Source organism: Gymnogyps californianus, chromosome 1 (genome assembly GCF_018139145.2).
Source record: "Gymnogyps californianus isolate 813 chromosome 1, ASM1813914v2, whole genome shotgun sequence".
In the NCBI taxonomy this organism is placed as follows: Eukaryota; Metazoa; Chordata; class Aves; order Accipitriformes; family Cathartidae; genus Gymnogyps; species Gymnogyps californianus.
Window position 1 is genome coordinate 120,439,047 of NC_059471.1, and position 17,761 is coordinate 120,456,807.

General features: G+C 40.7%; 1 protein-coding gene across 1 annotated transcript; it reads right to left on the reverse strand.

The window, feature by feature from the left end:
* Positions 1–3,260: 3,260 nt before the first annotated feature.
* C1H3orf38 (chromosome 1 C3orf38 homolog) lies at positions 3,261–12,908 on the reverse strand. Its single transcript, XM_050904182.1, has 3 exons — positions 12,668–12,908; positions 9,615–9,835; positions 3,261–5,334 (listed from the first exon to the last, which is right to left on the reverse strand). Exons 1-3 carry the CDS (start codon positions 12,798–12,800, stop codon positions 4,762–4,764), a joined length of 927 nt encoding a protein of 308 aa, XP_050760139.1. The 5' UTR covers positions 12,801–12,908; the 3' UTR covers positions 3,261–4,761.
* Between the last annotated feature and the right edge of the window lie 4,853 nt (positions 12,909–17,761).

A 17,761-nucleotide genomic window follows, 5' to 3' on the forward strand; every position in this document is an offset into this window, starting at 1 on the left:
ATTTCTTCTGCCACCAGTTACTGCCTGGCATCACTCTGTAGGATGAACTTAATCTACACATTCCATCACCATCTTTAGATGTGTTGCTCTCTTTAAACAATTATATAATTCATTCTAAATCAGTTTTCAGCTACAGACCACAAAAAGCATTTGACTTACGCAAATTATTTCAACTGCCAAAAAAGTTAGTAAAGATTTTACAAAGTCAAATTCATACTACTTGAAAAGCATAAAATCCATGCCTACAAGGTGTATTGCCTTAAGACAGTTTCCTACAGCCTCTTCTGAAAAAACACGGCACAAGCATCTGTTCAAACAACAGAGCAGATGATGGGTTAGCACAGCTGATTCTCCTACAGACATCTGCCTGCCCCCATCTCCTACAGCAGGCTTTACTTCTGAGCCGCAAAGCCAGTATGACCCTTAGCTGGAAGAAATGTCCTTAGCAGCATTCAGTGTACTGTTAGCTTCCCATTTCAAAATAACAACTACTAATTAGTGGTAATGGTTTAACAACTGAGCTGCTTCTGCAGCCACCAGTAGAGTCTGTTAGAATAAACTTGTGAACTAATAAACTAAAGCTAATCTGAGATGTGAAATAGTCTTTCCAGCAGCAATGAAGAATCCACACCTTTTGAAATAGTACCCAAAATAAGCTTTTTTAAGGATTTTTAAGTTCAGGGAACTGGATGTAGGAAACAGTCAAACTGACAGCTCGCTTAATGGTACATTATGAAACATTAAGAAAAACAGACAGTGAAGTCTGCAAAGGCAATGTTCATCTACCTTTGCAATTTATGAGGTGAAAAAAATACAACCTAGCAAGCATTTTGATGAAGACTAGTCATCAACCTTAAGATTTCCTCCTCAGATTACTAAGCAAGCAGGACATAGATGAAGAATATTAGACACCTTTTACAAATTCCTAAATACACTTAAAAATTCAATTTCATGGAGGAAATGAGCATCCAAAGAAAACACATTTCTTTCATTACTATTACAAGTTTGATAAAATAACATGCAGTTGAGCACTGCTGGATATTTAGACCACAGACACAAGTCAGAACTCATTTAATGCTCTGTGTAAGATCTCCTTGTGATTACGTTTCTTCTGCGTAAGGAGAGTAAGCATAGCCAAAGCAATACAGCATAACCTGCAGTAAGGTAGCTGGCCTGCGTGATCACAGAGGTTCTGCTCATATATTGCTTTAAGACATTCAAGCTTCCTACTTCAGAGACAAAAAAATTAAATGTCTGGTTAGAACAGAGGGTCACAATTTCCACTGTTTAACATTTATACAATTCAGAAAGTTCTGCCTGCTTTGTTGCAAGTCAGTATTTTGCTTACTATCAAACTATTCTCCAGAGATAGATCTAGAAAATATAAATTTAGCATTTCAGCTTAAGTAGTAGTGATAGACATAAGAAATTGTTACTGAAAATATGTCTTGAGCCTTGACTAAATAGTGATACAGAGGAAAATTGATGAAAAAAGTTTTAAAGAAGTTTTAATTTTTTTGAATCTCCTAAATGCAACTAAAATGGCCATTAATTCCAAAGGTAAACCAACCAGAAGTTACTTCAGCTCTGAACAGCAGCATCTAGAGGGAGTGATGAAATCAATTCCATAAATATTTCAAGTTCTTTGGCTGTACTCCATTTAAACAAGTCCTAACCTTTTCCTTAATGTCAAGGTTAAGCTAAAAGTACCTTCTCAAATTTACCCTGCAGTCAGTGTTTTTGTACTCTCAAAAAAAATTTCTGAATGTGACAATTATTTGAAAACTGAATTCTGAACTCCCAGTAAGGATACTTATTATAAACAATAATCAGAACACCAGAAAAATATCTGTAATATTCTATGGTGCAGTACTGCAGCTACGACCTCACAACCCTCACATGGCACAAAATGAACAGGCTTCAACATACACAAAATGCCAAAGAGCAGAGGCACCACCACCTCTCTGCCTCCCCTACAACCTGACTGCAAACAGGTCAGCTGGCGCTGACTGGTCAGGCAGCAACTTTCAAAATCCAGTTCTGCCTCCTTGCAAGATGGAGAGCCTGAAGAACCATTATAAAACTGGAATCCTTTTTTCCAAGTGGAAATAAAATGCATTTAGAAGGGATGAGTATGCTTTTGAAAGAGGGAATGCAGGCCTGGAAGAAAAAGAGGAAGCTGTATCACAGGATAAGACATCATACCAGTTAATAACTGCAAAACTACAGTTACTCAGCATCAGCTGACTGTCAGTGCCTACCAAATATTCAGGTGGTGAGATTGTAAAGAGCAGATACTGTACTGTTTCCTGCATTTTGCAGCAGCAGCCTGGGATAACTGCTGCTCATCAGCAGCCATCAGCTGCTCATCAACTGCTGATACCAGCTGCTCCTTGGTAACTACAATTTCAAGTAACACATAAGCACACATCAAAACTAGCTGCTGCAAAAATCAGTTATCATTCAGCAGCTAATGAGCACGGACTAATGTATGCAGATTCTTAACAGCCTGATCAACAATGCAAGAGCAGCAACTGCACCAACAGGTCATCAGTAAATCATACAGCACCTACTCCACTCTGCAACAGAATAGGGATTTACACAGAGGTCACAAGGCTGTGACAATTTAACATTTTTTTGCATACTTCGTGTAAAGGAACTGAAGGAGTAAGGACAAGTTCATTAGGTACCAGCCTTAGTAAAAAGCTGATTTGCCGCAACGCTCCTTGTATTCAGTATTCTGAAGTTATCAAGCATAAACATTTGGAATGTAAGAATTAACAAAGACTGCTATTTGATCACTTGCTTAATCCCACAGGAATTCAGGTTGTCACCAAAAAAAGCAAATTCTCATCTCTGTTCCTCAAGCTGACACTAGTACTTGCGTGGCCAGCCTTCTTACAGAGCTGATCAGCCTGAAGGGTTTCTGACAATGAGTTAGTTTTCATTGGGATCAGTCCCCACTCCCTCTTGTTCAGAGTTAGCACAAGCATTAATGCCAATACAAGAAGGAAGCAAGGACACATACTTGAGTTGGAGGAAGGGGACCGCTCGCACCAGATCAGCTTAAAGCAGTAATGAAAACTACACCCTTGGTCATGTTCGTATTTAACACAGTGACTAAAGTAATAGCTACGCTGCCAGTTACAAAGTACAGTTCTGCAAACGACAAAATATTTAGTTGAATTACAGACTGTCATACTGAATGTTGAAAAGGTGCCCATTTAGGCCTTTAGGGAGGCTTTTGTCGTCACCTGAAGAGGAATGCAATTCTCAACACATACGAGGAAACTGCTTCTTCCGAATTTTAAATTCGGGTTTTTATTTGTTATACATCAGTAGCTGAAAAAGCCACAACTCAACTGTTGATTGGGAAAGAACATTCCAACACAGTATTTGAGGTTTTGCTTAGGAAAGAAATTATTTTAGAAATTTTTAAAGAGAACTCAAGATTCAGACTGTTCATAAAAATCAGTTCTGTGCATACCTGAATCTTCTTGTTTCCCTTCACCCACCCGTAATTTTACCATTTGTCGTCTTTGACAAACATATCAAAACCAAAAGAACTGTTCCCATATTACGGGGAATGTTTCCATTTTCACAACTTGTATTGGTGAAGCTATAAAATCAAAACAAAATTCACAAACAATCCAAGCAAGCTGCGGAAAAAGAAGTTTTCATCTCATTTCACCTCTAATCCCTTAAAATTAAAAAAAAAAAAAATCAAGTTCTACAATGGCAATAATTTCAGTTATTAAGTAGTAATTGGATTATTTAATATCACCTGTTGTTGTAACTGCCCAATGTTAACAAGTTGACTTCTAGTCAATGTAATAAAGCAGCTCAGAGTAGATGAAATTCTTATTTTGAGAAAACATAGAAAAATCACAACTATTATATTAAAACCTCTGTTGTAAGTATATACAAAATAATTATCAAAGCATTTGGTTCATACAGTGCTGCTGTAAGTCATGAAATCAACTACTTGATCCAAGAGAGTCAGTGCTAGAAATGGATGCCTGGGCAACCATCTCAAATTTGTCTGCTTGGGGACACAGATAGAGCAACAGAGAGTTTGTCTGTATTCATTACAAAATTGGAACCATAAGGTAAAAGGAAAGGAAGCTATTAACCCAAATTAAAAAAGATTTCAATGATGTTAAGTTCCCTGCATTGTCCCATTAAACTACTTGTATTGTTCAGTGACAGAACCACATTTAGAACATAAATGGCAGCAGTCTCCATTCACATTATTTTGTCTGTTCTCTCCAAAAACTCCTGAAGTGGCAGATGGTTTTCCTGGGACTTAGATGTCCATTTAGACAATCACCAATCCCAACTTCAAAAAGCCAGATGCAATGTCTTCCTGTTACAACTCTGATAAGAGTTTAAACTGGTGACCTGAAGAGAAACAACCTGCAGTTTGTGAACCCCAAGTCATCTAGTTCATTACGTACTGCTGCCAACCCATATTTAAATGTAACCATGCTTTGTAACCAAGAATAACCAAACTAACTCCATTCCTAACTACAGTACAAAATCTAAAGTAATACTCTGAAATATTTGTTAGCTCTTGGAAAGGTGCCCAAAATCATCACCTGTATTAATACTTTAGACTCTGTATCTCAGTTTGTCATCCTGTAAATCTGACTCAAAAAAGACACATCATCAGATGGCTGCAACCATTTCAATATTCAGCTATGTACTACAAGTGCTGTATGTTCCCCCGCTCACCCAGTTACTCAGTTGCGAAAAAATTGCTCAGAATTTCTGAGGTTCAAACACAGTCAGTTCTTTTCCATCATACATCTCTTGCAGTTGGTTTGACTCATATTTTATGGAGGGTTTCTCAGTTTGCATCCCAGGCTCCAGAGCATTCTGTCCAACTATTTTAAGATTCATAACTTTTATTTTCCAAGTATTCTCCCTAACGGGACAGCTAATGAGTCCAAAAATTTGTTCAAAGACGCCCAAGCAAGTGTTGTCTCTATGTACCGTGCCAGCCACTGCTATCAGTACTAACCCATGTGGAGACATGGCACATTTCAGTCCATTGGCATGCAAATTAGGGTTGAATAGAAGATATTCTTCTTTAACCAACGAGAGCAGACGAAGGCTCACCATTTCTGCACCAACATATTCTTCCATGTTTTTTTCTAATGTGTTGTAACAGAACTTCATTTTGGCATCCTCCCAAAAATGCTGTGGTCCCCATCTTTCTTCAGATTTTACTCCCAAGGGATGTTGAGAATTCAGGAGTTCAAAGAACCATTGACAGAATTCTTCTCCTAGATCATGAACATCATGTTGTGACTTTCGTCTGTCTCTGTGACTCTGCAATCAAGCACATTTTTTTCTTAGAACTATTTGGCCTTAACATGCAAGATTACCACTTAGAACAACATAAAATCACGTAAATACTTATTTTAAACATTCCAAGTCTTCTGCAAGTGTTCTGAGACAGAGTGCCTGAAAAAAAACAACAAAGTAAAATCTCCTTTATTTTTAAGATCGTGATTATCTTATCTAGAGAATCAGGATAGGTTCTTTGAATTGCAGTTAGAATAGTCCTTCTGTTTTGTCTTGGTCTACAATTTATAAACAAAGAGAAAAATCCTGGTTCTACTGAAAAAGGGCAGGGGAAGGATTTTTGAACAACTTCCATGAGACCAGGATTCTCACACTGAGAGACAAAACTACTGCTGAGTAAGAAGTGCCTGAGTTAGTAACTGTTCACCGGCCTTTACATTTCCAAAAGAAGGCTACAGAAAAATAAGAAGGATACAGACCCGACGTGAAAAGCTAATCTCATATTAAGGCATATCAATTTACTAAAAAGTGCTTACAAATAAGCAATTATGTTGACATGTTTTTCCTATTTCACATTGCCTTCAGTCTCTTCTTTTTGGTACCTTTTAATCTGGTGAATTGTGTTCGTTTCTGCATCTGCATATAGCTGATCAGAATAAATAGTACTTATCAGGAAGTCACCTTTTGAATATGCACAACCTAATACCTGAAGCTGACAGAATACTTCCGATTTACGGGGCTATTTTACTTATGTCAGCGGAATACACTAACAAAACGCACAACAGGAAGAACTCAAACTCAAAGAATTAATGTGTTCCAGAACTACTTCTCCACCAGATCACGTGCCTGAATTTAGCCCTGTTTAGCAGTAAGACTGCCAAAAATCAACCAAAAGATGCTTGGCACTTTCACGCGATGTTTGCAGTCTTCACCATATTTCTACTAGGGAAAGAGTCCACATCAAAGAAAACCATAACTTATGTTACCCTTGGTCCTCCAAAGTAGACAAAAGTCTTGAGGATTCTCAGTTACTTTTCTAATTGTACAACTGATCACTTAAAACAGACTGAGACAGTGTCATGGTTTAACCCCAGCCAGCAACTAAGCAACACCCAGCTGCTTCCCCCACCCGCCTCCCAGTGGGATGGGGAGGAGGGAAAAAAAAGGTAAAACTCGTGGGTTGAGATAAGAACAGTTTACTAACTAAAGTAAAATAAAATATACTACTAACTAATAATAACAACAACAGTAATTGTAATGAAAAGGAATTTAACAAAAAAAAAAAAAAGAGAAATAAAACCCAAGAAAAGACAAGTGATGCACAATGCAATTGCTCACCACCTGCTGACCAATGCCCGAGCAGCGATCCACCCCTCCCGGCCAACTCCCCCCTGTTTATATACTGGGCATGACATTCCATGGTATGGAATACCCCTTTGGCTAGTTCAGGTCAGCTGCCCCGGCTCTGCTCCCTCCCAGCTCCTTGCACACCTGCTTGCTGGCAGAGCATGGGAAACTGAAAAGTCCTTAACTTAGGATAAGCACTACTTAGCAACAACTAAAACATCAGCGTGTTATCAACATTATTCTCACACTAAATCCGAAACCCAGCACTGTACCAGCTACTAAGAAGAAAACTAACTCTATCCCAGACGAAACCAGGACAGACAGTATGACATTGGGATAGGAGAGCTGCAGGGATTTTCACATAGCAGCATAGGCTTACTCTGGGAATAAAGACAACTCCATTCAGCCTGTCATAAAATCCTTCCTTCAGACTGTCCTAAAATCCTTCGTTCAGCACTGAATCTGCTGAGAAAGTAGTGAGACAAAGTGAACATTGCTAGCAGACAGCCAAACCTTCAAAGAATAATTTGAAAAGGCTCAGTCAAAGATTCTTGTCTTGTCTAGAAGCCTTAGAGAAGAATGGGCCAGTGAAAGAAAGCATGAAACTATTCAAAATACATCTTCTACTAGTTCCCCATAGGTTATGGACAAGCCACTTGTGCCCTTTTCTTCATCATTTTAGAGAAAAATGACACACACACACTCCTAAAATACATCTAAGATATGGGGGGATAAGAAATACTTCAAAATAATATTTAAGTTTAATGATGGGTTGCTGAGACTGACAGAGTGGTGGGTATAAAGTTTTGAAGCCAAATTCACAGTAAGTAGCAAAAGCAAGTATCAGTGAGGAACCAATGGTCATGTTATTAAAACTATACCAGAGAAGGGTGATAAACCACTCCAAGTGTTGTATCACTAAATATGTACTGCAACAAAGTAAGCAGTAAGAGTTTTTTAGACACTATTATGGGTCAAACTAAGAAAAAAAAATCTATTCCTTGCAGTTGAATTCTTGGTATGTCTACAACTATGTGTAGAAGAATAGCAAAATTTAAGCCCAAATATTTAGGAAACAAGGTGCTTAGCAATTAGATTTAAGACAGGTTTTTAAGTTGATTATAAAAACACATTTGGTTTGGAGGGCACTTCTTTCTAGAGGAAGCATCACTGTACAAGGCAACAATCAGATGCTCAAGTAACACTCCTGTGAGCCTATTTAATTTGTACATACGTAGTTTGTTTACCCTCTGCTTTCTCTTACAATAGGTAAGATTTTTTACTTAAGAAAAATCATCCAAACTTTCTAACATAAAGATACATGACCTCCAACCATAAGGTGGTGTGTTTTTTGAACAAGAATTAAATGTACAGTTACTTTGTAGGGCTTCTCACTATTTGCAAATTGACAGCAAGACTTTTAGAAGTAAATCAAATGTCAAGTTTGCTAACATTGAAGTCTAGTAAATATTAAGTATGTTTTAAGTAAGTATTAAATAATTAAGTATGAAAAGTTTGGAGACTTCTACATAGAAATGCTGTATTTGTTTCACAATAAACTGTAATTAATTTCTAATTCTGTTACGCAGGTTCATGTTACCCATTTCTTCAAAATGGTAAGGGCCACAAGAATTAAGAGAAAACAAAGGCAAAGAAAGATGTATGTGATAAATAAATCAGTTTAATTTCTCATTCTTTGTTAATGTGTTTTAAGTACTTTGGAGAATTTAATTTACTTACCTTCAATCATAAAACTTCGCTATGAGGTAATAATTGGGAAGTGTTCTTGCAAGAGCAACATTTTTTTTTCCCCCCAAAGTATGCACACAAAAAATTGTTTTGAAAACAATTCTCAGCTAAATCATAATTCTCATCAGTTGATCCCTGACAGAAAGCTCAATGCAATTGGTTATCAACAGCTACAGAGCTCTAACAGTCCAGCTGGTGGGGCTGTTGCCCATTAGGTCTCTGAAGTACAACACTTGAAAGAGCAAGGTGGCTATTTAGAACTACATGGTAAAGATCCAAGACAAATAAAAAACTGAAAGTTCATTACACCACGAGGGTTTGCTAAATGTCAAAATTTTGAACTTCAGAATAACCTGTAATTGCCAAAACACATTTAGTTACACTGTATTAAGTGTTACTAATATCAAGGGGAAAAAATGACACAGACCTGGCACTGCTATCAACTTTACATTTCAATGATCTAAAAATCTGCTAAAATCCATTCTGCATTCTAACTGCAAGAGGTAAAAAGGAAAACAGCTTACAGACAGTGCTACTTTGACTGCACTGTCTCTAGAAGTAGATCAAGGTCACTCACAAAAAGGTAGTTCTCTCTCCATTCCCTCCCTCCCCCACAACATTTTAGACCACAGTCCAACAGATGTTTTTGCCCTATGATCTACTATTGACAGCATCTCTTTGCTCTGCTCTGGAATGTGCCCTACCAATGGTATCACTAGTGCCTGGTGTGGCTGGAGGATGACTAGAAATCCCGGATCTATACCAAAAGTTTAAGAAGATCCACCACGTTAAAAAGTGGGCTATGCAGGGTTGCTGTACCGTTAACACTGTTTTCAGTTGTCCTTGAATCCACATAATTATTTGTGAATACCCTCTATTTTAGCTTACAGAACAACTTAAAAATTAAAAGCATGGAGAAGACCCCACACATTAGAGTTTAAATGCACTACTATACTTTGCAAGACAGAGCAGAAGACTGTGCTCTGCAAGTGATACGTTGGCACAGACACCTTTAAATGATGTAATTAAAAAAAAAAAAAAAACAAAACACAACACCAAAACCAAACAAACCAAAAGTTAAAGAGGTTCAGTACCTTCCTAAATACAGGTGAAGAGCCACATTTTGGATGTAGATTAGAACACTTACACTGGTTATCCTGCAAAAGCAATGCTAAGCATTCTCAGGTCTTTCAGAAAGCAGCACTCACCTCCACGTGTGGTTTTCTCTCCCCTGACTCTGAGGCACATGTTGTGAGCTGCCCACTCCAGTACTGCTTTACACGATCAATGAGTAGATGTTTCTCAGAGGAAGGGGGCACTGGAATCCCTTGTGCTGCCAAATACTTAAATATTATTTCTCGATAGACTTTTCTGCGTTTCAAAAGTTCTTCTACATTTTGGCTGTAAACCAAGATGGCATGAATGGCTTCTGCAAGTAAAGAAATTTAAGTTAGCAGTTGCTTCTCTCACAATTAAAACCCAAATCTATGCCATTTCTTAAACTCCTGACCAGCACCTCCAAACACAGTACAAGACAAGCCTAAATGAAACACAAAGACTTAAAAGTTTGTTTGCAAACTGAAATCTGACCTAATCATATTAGACACAGAAGATACTCAAAGACTTTGGAACATGTTTAAAAAATGGTGCTGTTTTTACTGAAGACCTTGCTACTTTGTGTCGTGGTTTAACCCCCGCCAGCAACTAAGCACCAGGCAGCCGCTTGCTCATCCCCCAGTGGGATGGTGGAGAGAATTGGAAAAAAAAAAAAAAACAACCAAAAAACCACCCACCTCGTGGGCTGAGATAAAGACAGTTTAATAGGACAGAAAGGAAGATGATAATAATTTAAAAAAAAAGACAATAATAATACTAAAAGAATTAGAATATACGAAACAAGCGATGCACAATGCAATTGCTCACCACTTGCTGACCAATGCCCAGTTAGTTCCCGAGCAGCAATCCACCCCTCCCAGCCAACTCGCCCCAGTTTATATACTGGGCATGATGTCATATGGTATGGAATAGCTCTTTGGCCAGTTTGGGTCAGCTGTCCTGGCTGTGTCCCCTCCCAGCTTCTTGTGCCCCTCCAGCCTTCTTGCTGGCTGGGCATGAGAAGCTGAAAAAACCTTGACTTAGTATAAACACTGCTTAGCAACAACTACAAACATCAGTGTGTTATCAACATTATTCTCATACTAAGTCCAAAACATAACACTATACCAGCTACTAGGAAGAAAGTTAACTCTATCCCAGCCAAAACCAGGACACCTTGTAATCCCTACTTCCAGTATCAATGACTGTTTGGAACTTATTATATAGTATTTGAGCTTGATGAAAAGGATGCAGCTTTTTCTTCCAAATGAAGTTACTAATATTCTTCAAGTACTTTCAAGATGTTTAGAAACTCCAAGTGCTTCAAAAAGTATGAAGATTCTTGCACACAATGCATTTCACCTATACTTCCTGAGATGCAGCTAGCCTTAACTTCAAAATAAGTTCATTTAACATGAAATCATTTAGGGCTTCCTGCTTCTTGTCACCATACAGCACCTTCACCTAGCAAAAGCTGAGCTTGGTTTCTTTCTCCATTTGAAAAGCTCTGGGATATTTCAAAGTAAGCCATCCACCTGTCTTCTTGGAAGCAAGATTACACAGAGAAAGAAGAACCAGACAAATCTTTTATGGTTCTTCTGAATATGGAATGTGAATCTTAATTTCTGCAACAAATGGGTAATTCACATTATTTGGTCAGAGAACACATTGTTATTTTGAAGAATATGCAAGTTTTCAAATGTTTCCTGTGAACAGAAAATTGACAGAAATGCAGACAGAGAGATAACTAAGGTAACCTCTGATTCCTCATATGCTAAACAAGATTTCTAGTACCAGAAGTTTGCGGTTTTTCAGACAACACAGTAGTTTGTGAAAGTGAGGTTCCATCTAGGTTCCTGAAGACTGATGGAAATGGAATTAAATCTGTTTTATTTCCACATTAATAAAATTACTACTCCCAGGTTTATAAGAAAACACCATGCACCATAGCACAATGACAGCACATTGAAAGGTAACATTCAAAAAAATTCAGCTACAAGGCTCTGTGGCAAAATTAGGAAACACGACAAACTGACATTCACTTTTAAAGTAGTTGTGGTAGCCAGTTCTCACCTGAACTGAGGCTGGGTACTTAACATGTTACCTATAAAAACTAAGTTTAAACAAGAAGAGACTAATAGCTGAAGTAAAAAAAAAATTAACATCTTTTAATTTAACCTACAACCACTGCAAAAAGTAGATAAAAAGACAAGAGGAAAAACTACAGGCCTAAGAACTTTTGAAGAAATGTGTTTGGCAAATCATACAGGCCTGAGTTATATCACGTGAAACATACTCAAGGTTTTTGGATGAGTATATTTCAGGGCAATATGCTGAGTGGCCTCAGGTAACTCACATACAAAATTAAGTTTTACGAAACAAATCTCAACATCTACAAACTGATGGGGAATGGTCACACCTGAAAGTGCTCTGTTGTACAAAGAAGTAAGTTCAATACTTGATTTGCGTTTTACCCTTTCAGAACCTGAAAACAAATGTCATTAACGCAAACAGCAAGAGACACTTGACTTTTAAATACGTTTTTAAACACTAACAGGGCATAGCAGAGGCATACCAATGCACGATGCTCACCGAGGGGGCGGGTGGTCTAACAGAGAAAAAGAAGTGCTTGAGATCCGAAAATCTGCTAAAAGCCACTACCAGCGGCAAGTTCCTTGGCCAAAACCCCAAACTCTCAGCAGCCAAATCCCGGCGCTGTTCCGATGTACGAAGGCCCACTAGAGAGAAAGGCTCCCAACAGCTACAACCGAACAAAACGCAGCTGCACATTTCCCCACAGCCCTGCACCGGGGCAGGGCGCTGCCAGCTCTCCGGGGCGCCGAGACACCCCCTGGGCAGCTCCAGCACACCCACCTAGCTCGCCTCCCCCCCAGCCCGCCGCTGTGGACCGGACCGGCCCGGCCCGGCCCGGCCCGGCGCCAGCGGAGCAGGGACGCGGCCGCAGCCCCCGGCCCCGCCTCCACGTCCGACTCGGCTGCGTCTGCGCTGCCGCCAGGCCCGCGGCCGGCCGGGGAAGGGGAGCTCAGAGCCGCCGCCGCGCCCGCCGCGGGCACACAGTTCCAGCATCCCCGCCGTGGGGCCGGGAGGCGGTCGGGCCAGGAAGACCGCCGCAGGAGTCAGCGTTCCCGTCCCGGGCTCCGCGCACCTTGGCGGCTCTCCGGGTGCACCAGGCGGTTGGTGACGGTGTCCGTCAGCGCGATCAGCTCCTCGGTCTCGAGGTACTCCAGGAGCTGGCGGCACCCGGCTTGCTCCCGCTCGCTCAGCCCCAGCGACGCCATCACCGGGCCCGGCCCGGCGGAACCGGAGGCGCACGCCGCTTCCCCACCTGAAGCCCTAGCAACAGCAGCTTCCTGTACAGCGCTCTAGGCAGCCCCCAGTGCTACCGCGCCGCGGTCCATAGGCGCCGGGTGGAAATAGCGGCTGGCACTGAGGTTCCACCCGGGAGCCGGCGCCGCCGGCGGGGAGAGCGGCGAGGCCGGGCCGCCGGCCTCCTCCCGGCTGCGAGAGAAACCTCCCCCGGATTGCGTGCCCCGGCCCGGGACGGACGGCAGAGGGCAGCCCGCAGCTGTCCGTGGAGAGCAAGGGCCAGGAAGGGGAGGACCCGACAGCTGCAGCCCAACCCACAGGTAGAGGAAAGCCGCAAGAAAGTAAACTTAAATGTATATATTATATTTTAGGTATATATGAAGAGTTTATAATTAAGTATCACCTTTCCCTTCCATCAGATTGTGAAGTTAAGCTATTTTTACCCCCCCCACCCCTTAAGCCAGTGGAGTATTGCCAGGAAGTGCTCCGACCCTGTCTGCCCTAGGGCGCTGGCCCCCGGGCATGCGGTGGCTTACCCTCCTTGTCACTTGCGAGCCCAGCAGAGGATGGAAAGGAGAACAGAAAGTGAACCTCCCACAACTGTTTACTGTAATGACGGTTCTCCATCATTGATACAGAGCCCACACATCCAGTCTTGTCACAGCCTGCCCGGAGATGGAGGCCTTGTACAAACAAGGCTCCCGGCAGGATCCAGCTGTGCGCAGCGGCCACCATCGGATCCTCGGGAATGCCTCGGTGCTGCTGCTGAGGTCCAGGCAGATGCTCTCGGTGGAAACAGCCTGTGGAAGCCTACTGATAGGCCTCAAGCTGTGGTAACGTCTACGGTGGTCACTTCAGCTGGACTGACCGATCTTTGGATATCTGAGATGCAGCTCCTGTGGCATTGAGTACGTCTTCTACTTGTGACTGAGGGAGCTGTGGGACACCTTGGGAACTAATGCCAAGCAAGTAACACATGTCCGCAAGAGTGGGAAATCTGACAGCACGGCACCTGCCCCAGGAAATGAAGTTCTATAAGCCAAAGCTGCTTTTCTGCTACATGCAAGGTTGAACCTTGTGCTGCTCCTCCCCTCGGCAGTATTTTCTCTGTCAGGGGCAGAATAACCACTGATGGTCACTTTATGGGTCAGGGAGAGAAAAGAAAAAGGAGGAAAGATGAACAAAAAAGGAAAAAGAAGATAGCAGAAGCTTCAGTTGAGCCAAGGACCACAAGCTATGCGAGGGCTGGTGCTGAGAAAAATACAGGTGCAACGAGTGCTTGACCTCACTGTGGCAAAAAAGCAGGCACGCTCATCAAACCTATGCCTTAATATGGGTAGCATAAGGAGGCCACCTTTTGGTGCAAAAGCTGCCTGTGGTTTCAAAAACAGGAAGACCTAGATTCTGTAAGAACACGCAGACTGTCACTTGAAGACAGGAGTTAAAATTACTGATGATGCTTTTGCACAAACAACTGAACACTTATGGTAGGCTCTGTTCAGATCTGTAGTAACGAATGCCTGCCCTCATGATCTTGTAAACCTAAGACAGAACATCTACGTGACCAGAGAACACACTTCTACCCCACATACTATGCATACGTTTTAGATGATTGTTTCCTCTTTGAGATCTAAAAAACTGTCCATGCAGATGTCCCAGGTTTGTCAGAAGGAAAACCAACACACATTCAGCTAGAGTAATAGCTATTCTCTTGAGCTATAGCAATGAATTCAAATAAACCAGAAACAGCTGAACTAATTTTGCCCATGAATTTTAAGCCCAACTTTCAGATAAAAATTCAGTCCTAAAGCATCTGGAAAGATTCAACACAATAATGCATACTGTCTGCTGTGCCAAATTTCCCCTCATGTGTACATCGATTTAATATTGTTTATGCAGTTAGAGCAACATGTAACAGCTTCTATGGACAAGATCAGCCTCATGTATAATATGCGTGGCCTTACCATAGAGCTATTACACATTCTGTAAGACCAGTTACTTGCACGTTCTTCACGTAAAAGGAAGACGTCGCACCACACTATGTAGTGCAGCATTCTGCATATCCATATTAGAGTTTACAAAGCAAAATTGGTTCATCAAAAATTGGACTACGTACATGCCACCAAGTTAATTTGGCTGCTGAAATTTTGAATTTCTTAATCCTGCAAGCTTAAAGTTAGAAAATGCATCTGAGATATAAATGACCCTTCTTTCATTTTGCTTATGGTTCAATAAACCTATTTAGATTTACAGCCTTCAGGGGAATAATACCTAACTGAATATTCTAGAATTCAGGAGAAAAAAATCAAGACGCCATTTTTAATATTAGATTATTTTGAGACGTTGGCTGTGTTTTCAATTAATTTTTTTGGGGGGTGGAGGCAGGCTGCCTTAGAATGGTCACATTCCCATTAATCCTGAGAAGAAAAATGCATTGTCATCATGGAGACTGGAAAGACTGTAACATTCAGAACTGACGTCTTCCCCCCCGCCTTTCTTATTTTAAACCAAGGCCAGCCCTTTTAGTAGGATTATACCCATACATTTTAAGTGCTTCCCCTTTGGAGGTGGAGGGAAAGGGGAAAATCTCAGAAGTAGGTTTTATTTTTTTGTCTTTCCCATAACTCAGAATTCCCTAGAGAGTTTTTATTCAAACTTTCAATTGACTTTGATCATTGACCAGGAATGTAAACTGGCATTCCTAAACGGGAAGAAACAGGAAAATTATTAGCCTATATAAACAAAAGGTGAATAGAACTCTTGTAACCTTAAACTGCTGTCGTAATTCAAGGAGTCACTACAAGTGATCCTCTCCCTCCCCCCCTCCTTGTTCAGAATTTTATTTACTGCAAATTATATCCCTAAAATGTCAACTGTCCTCTTATTTCTATGAGCACAGTGCAGAAGTCATGCACTGAGACAGAAAGTACTGGATTTAATGATATGGATACATAGGAATCTGGCATCAGGCAGTGCTAGATACTGCTCCAAGGCACTGCTCCGACACCAACAAGACAGCACAGATACATCCGAGGCTATTTGGATTGGCAGGAACTGAACTTAACTGAAACACCAGTTACAGGCTTCCCCCCCCCCCCCCCCCCTCCTTTGAAAGCTAAGCAAAATAAATGAGAAATTACTGGCAAACAGATATAAGTTTTAGTGTAATCTGTAGAAGTAGCTGTTTTATAGGTGGGCACAGTCGTAAACTATAACAACTTAAGGATATTTACATATATACTTAAATGACACTGGCCATTGCATTAACTCATTTGACCACTGCCATCCTACACTAAATTTTCCAACAAGTTAGCTTATAATAATGTTGATTATGCTGATGAAGATGACATGTATGGCCTGAATGAATATATTATAAAAATGGACAACAATAGCTAGTTACCGTAGGAAGCATATTCAGTTTAACTGTACCTCATTACACAGTTCAATTACATTTCATGACCTTGATTTTATACCTCCTACCTGCCATCACTGATATTGTTAATTTTTTTCTTACCTAATTCTAAAAATCAGAAAAAAATAGTTCCCAATATGATCTTTTCAACTTGCAACATACAAAATTCAAGTACATACAAAGTTATCTGTATACTCAACAACCTCAAATTTGGCATTTGTCTTAAACTTATGTAGACTATTTCAAGCACCCTTGAGCACCTCTTTGGTTTATCGAGCCACTTCTAATTGTTAGGTGCTTCACTCATCCAGGCACCTCAACATCCCCTTGGGCTCAAAGCTCAATATTTAGTCTTCACAATTCAGCTGTTTAACACTGGACACCAAACTTTTCCTGCCCTGTTTACCAGCCACACTAATCTGTTGTGAAGTGGGCCACCGATGAGAAAACTTACAACATGGGCGGCACTGGGCTACAAACTTAGGGTACAGTTCCACTGAGAAATTGTTACTTCTGCCCGAAATGTTAGCATGTCAAAGGAATTAAAACCATATCCAGGGCATAAAAGTTTACATTTGGTATGTTAATATATTTTGCAATGAATTTATCAAATGGCTTATGTACACGTTGCCATTTTGGTAAATATTTTGCCTGCAACATGCATACGCCATAGTACCAGAGATTTGAGAACCCCTACCCTTATGCCCAAACTTAGTAACTTTCTTAGGCAAGGACCTTGTCAAAATTATACGAAGTAGAAAATAAAGGTAAGTTTGAAGTTACACAAAAAAAATGACCACTCAAAATTTTGCAGGAGACAGTCAAAATCTGCAATCAAAGAACATTAAGAATTGAAAGGACTGTGAATAATAAATCTAAATAATTCAGCATTTTCAGATGACAGTATTGAACTTTTTGAAGCAAAAGAAAAAAGCAATTACACTGTCTTTATCTCTGGACTACAGCATTCAATCAAGGGGACTAAACAATGCAACGGAAAACAAGTGTATCACTCTAGAGGTTACTATCTCTGTTAGCAGCATTATCAGAAACAAACATAAGCTCATGAAGTGCAACAGCTGAGGCTCAGCTCTATGTATTAGTGCCAACCAGTCTTCCTAAGATGTTTAGGCCAGCATTTGGTACTTGTAATGCAGAGCCACTGAAGAACTTCAGCAATTTTATGATGGAGGAAGACAAACAACTAGAAGCAAGGGTATCTTAAAACTGCTGCATCCAGACTTGTTTGTGGCCCCAAGTTTGGCTTTCAAGCCCTACACCATAGCTTCACAGTGGTTAACCTCCCCCACATTTTGAAGCCATTGCCCCCCAGTGGTAAACGCCATACAAGCCATTAAAACGAACATGGGTCTGCTGATTTCTTTAACCACCACACGAAACTTTTCCTTGCAAGCTTTATTCCTCCCAACCCCTACTGCCTCCATCTCTGCTCTGCCAGCCTTATGCTATTCTCCGTACGCATGTCAAAAACCACTACAGGAGCCCTTTCTCACCAGGTCA

Coding starts and splice junctions, on each gene's coding strand:
- C1H3orf38 (XM_050904182.1), bottom strand. CDS start 12,800: ATGGCGTCGCTGGGGCTGAGCGAGCGGGAGCAAGCCGGGTGCCGCCAG. Junction 9,836..12,667: donor GCACCCGGAGAGCCGCCAAG/GTGCGCGGAGCC, acceptor CTTTACTTGCAG/AAGCCATTCATGCCATCTTG. Junction 5,335..9,614: donor AGAGAAAACCACACGTGGAG/GTGAGTGCTGCT, acceptor GCTTGATTGCAG/AGTCACAGAGACAGACGAAA.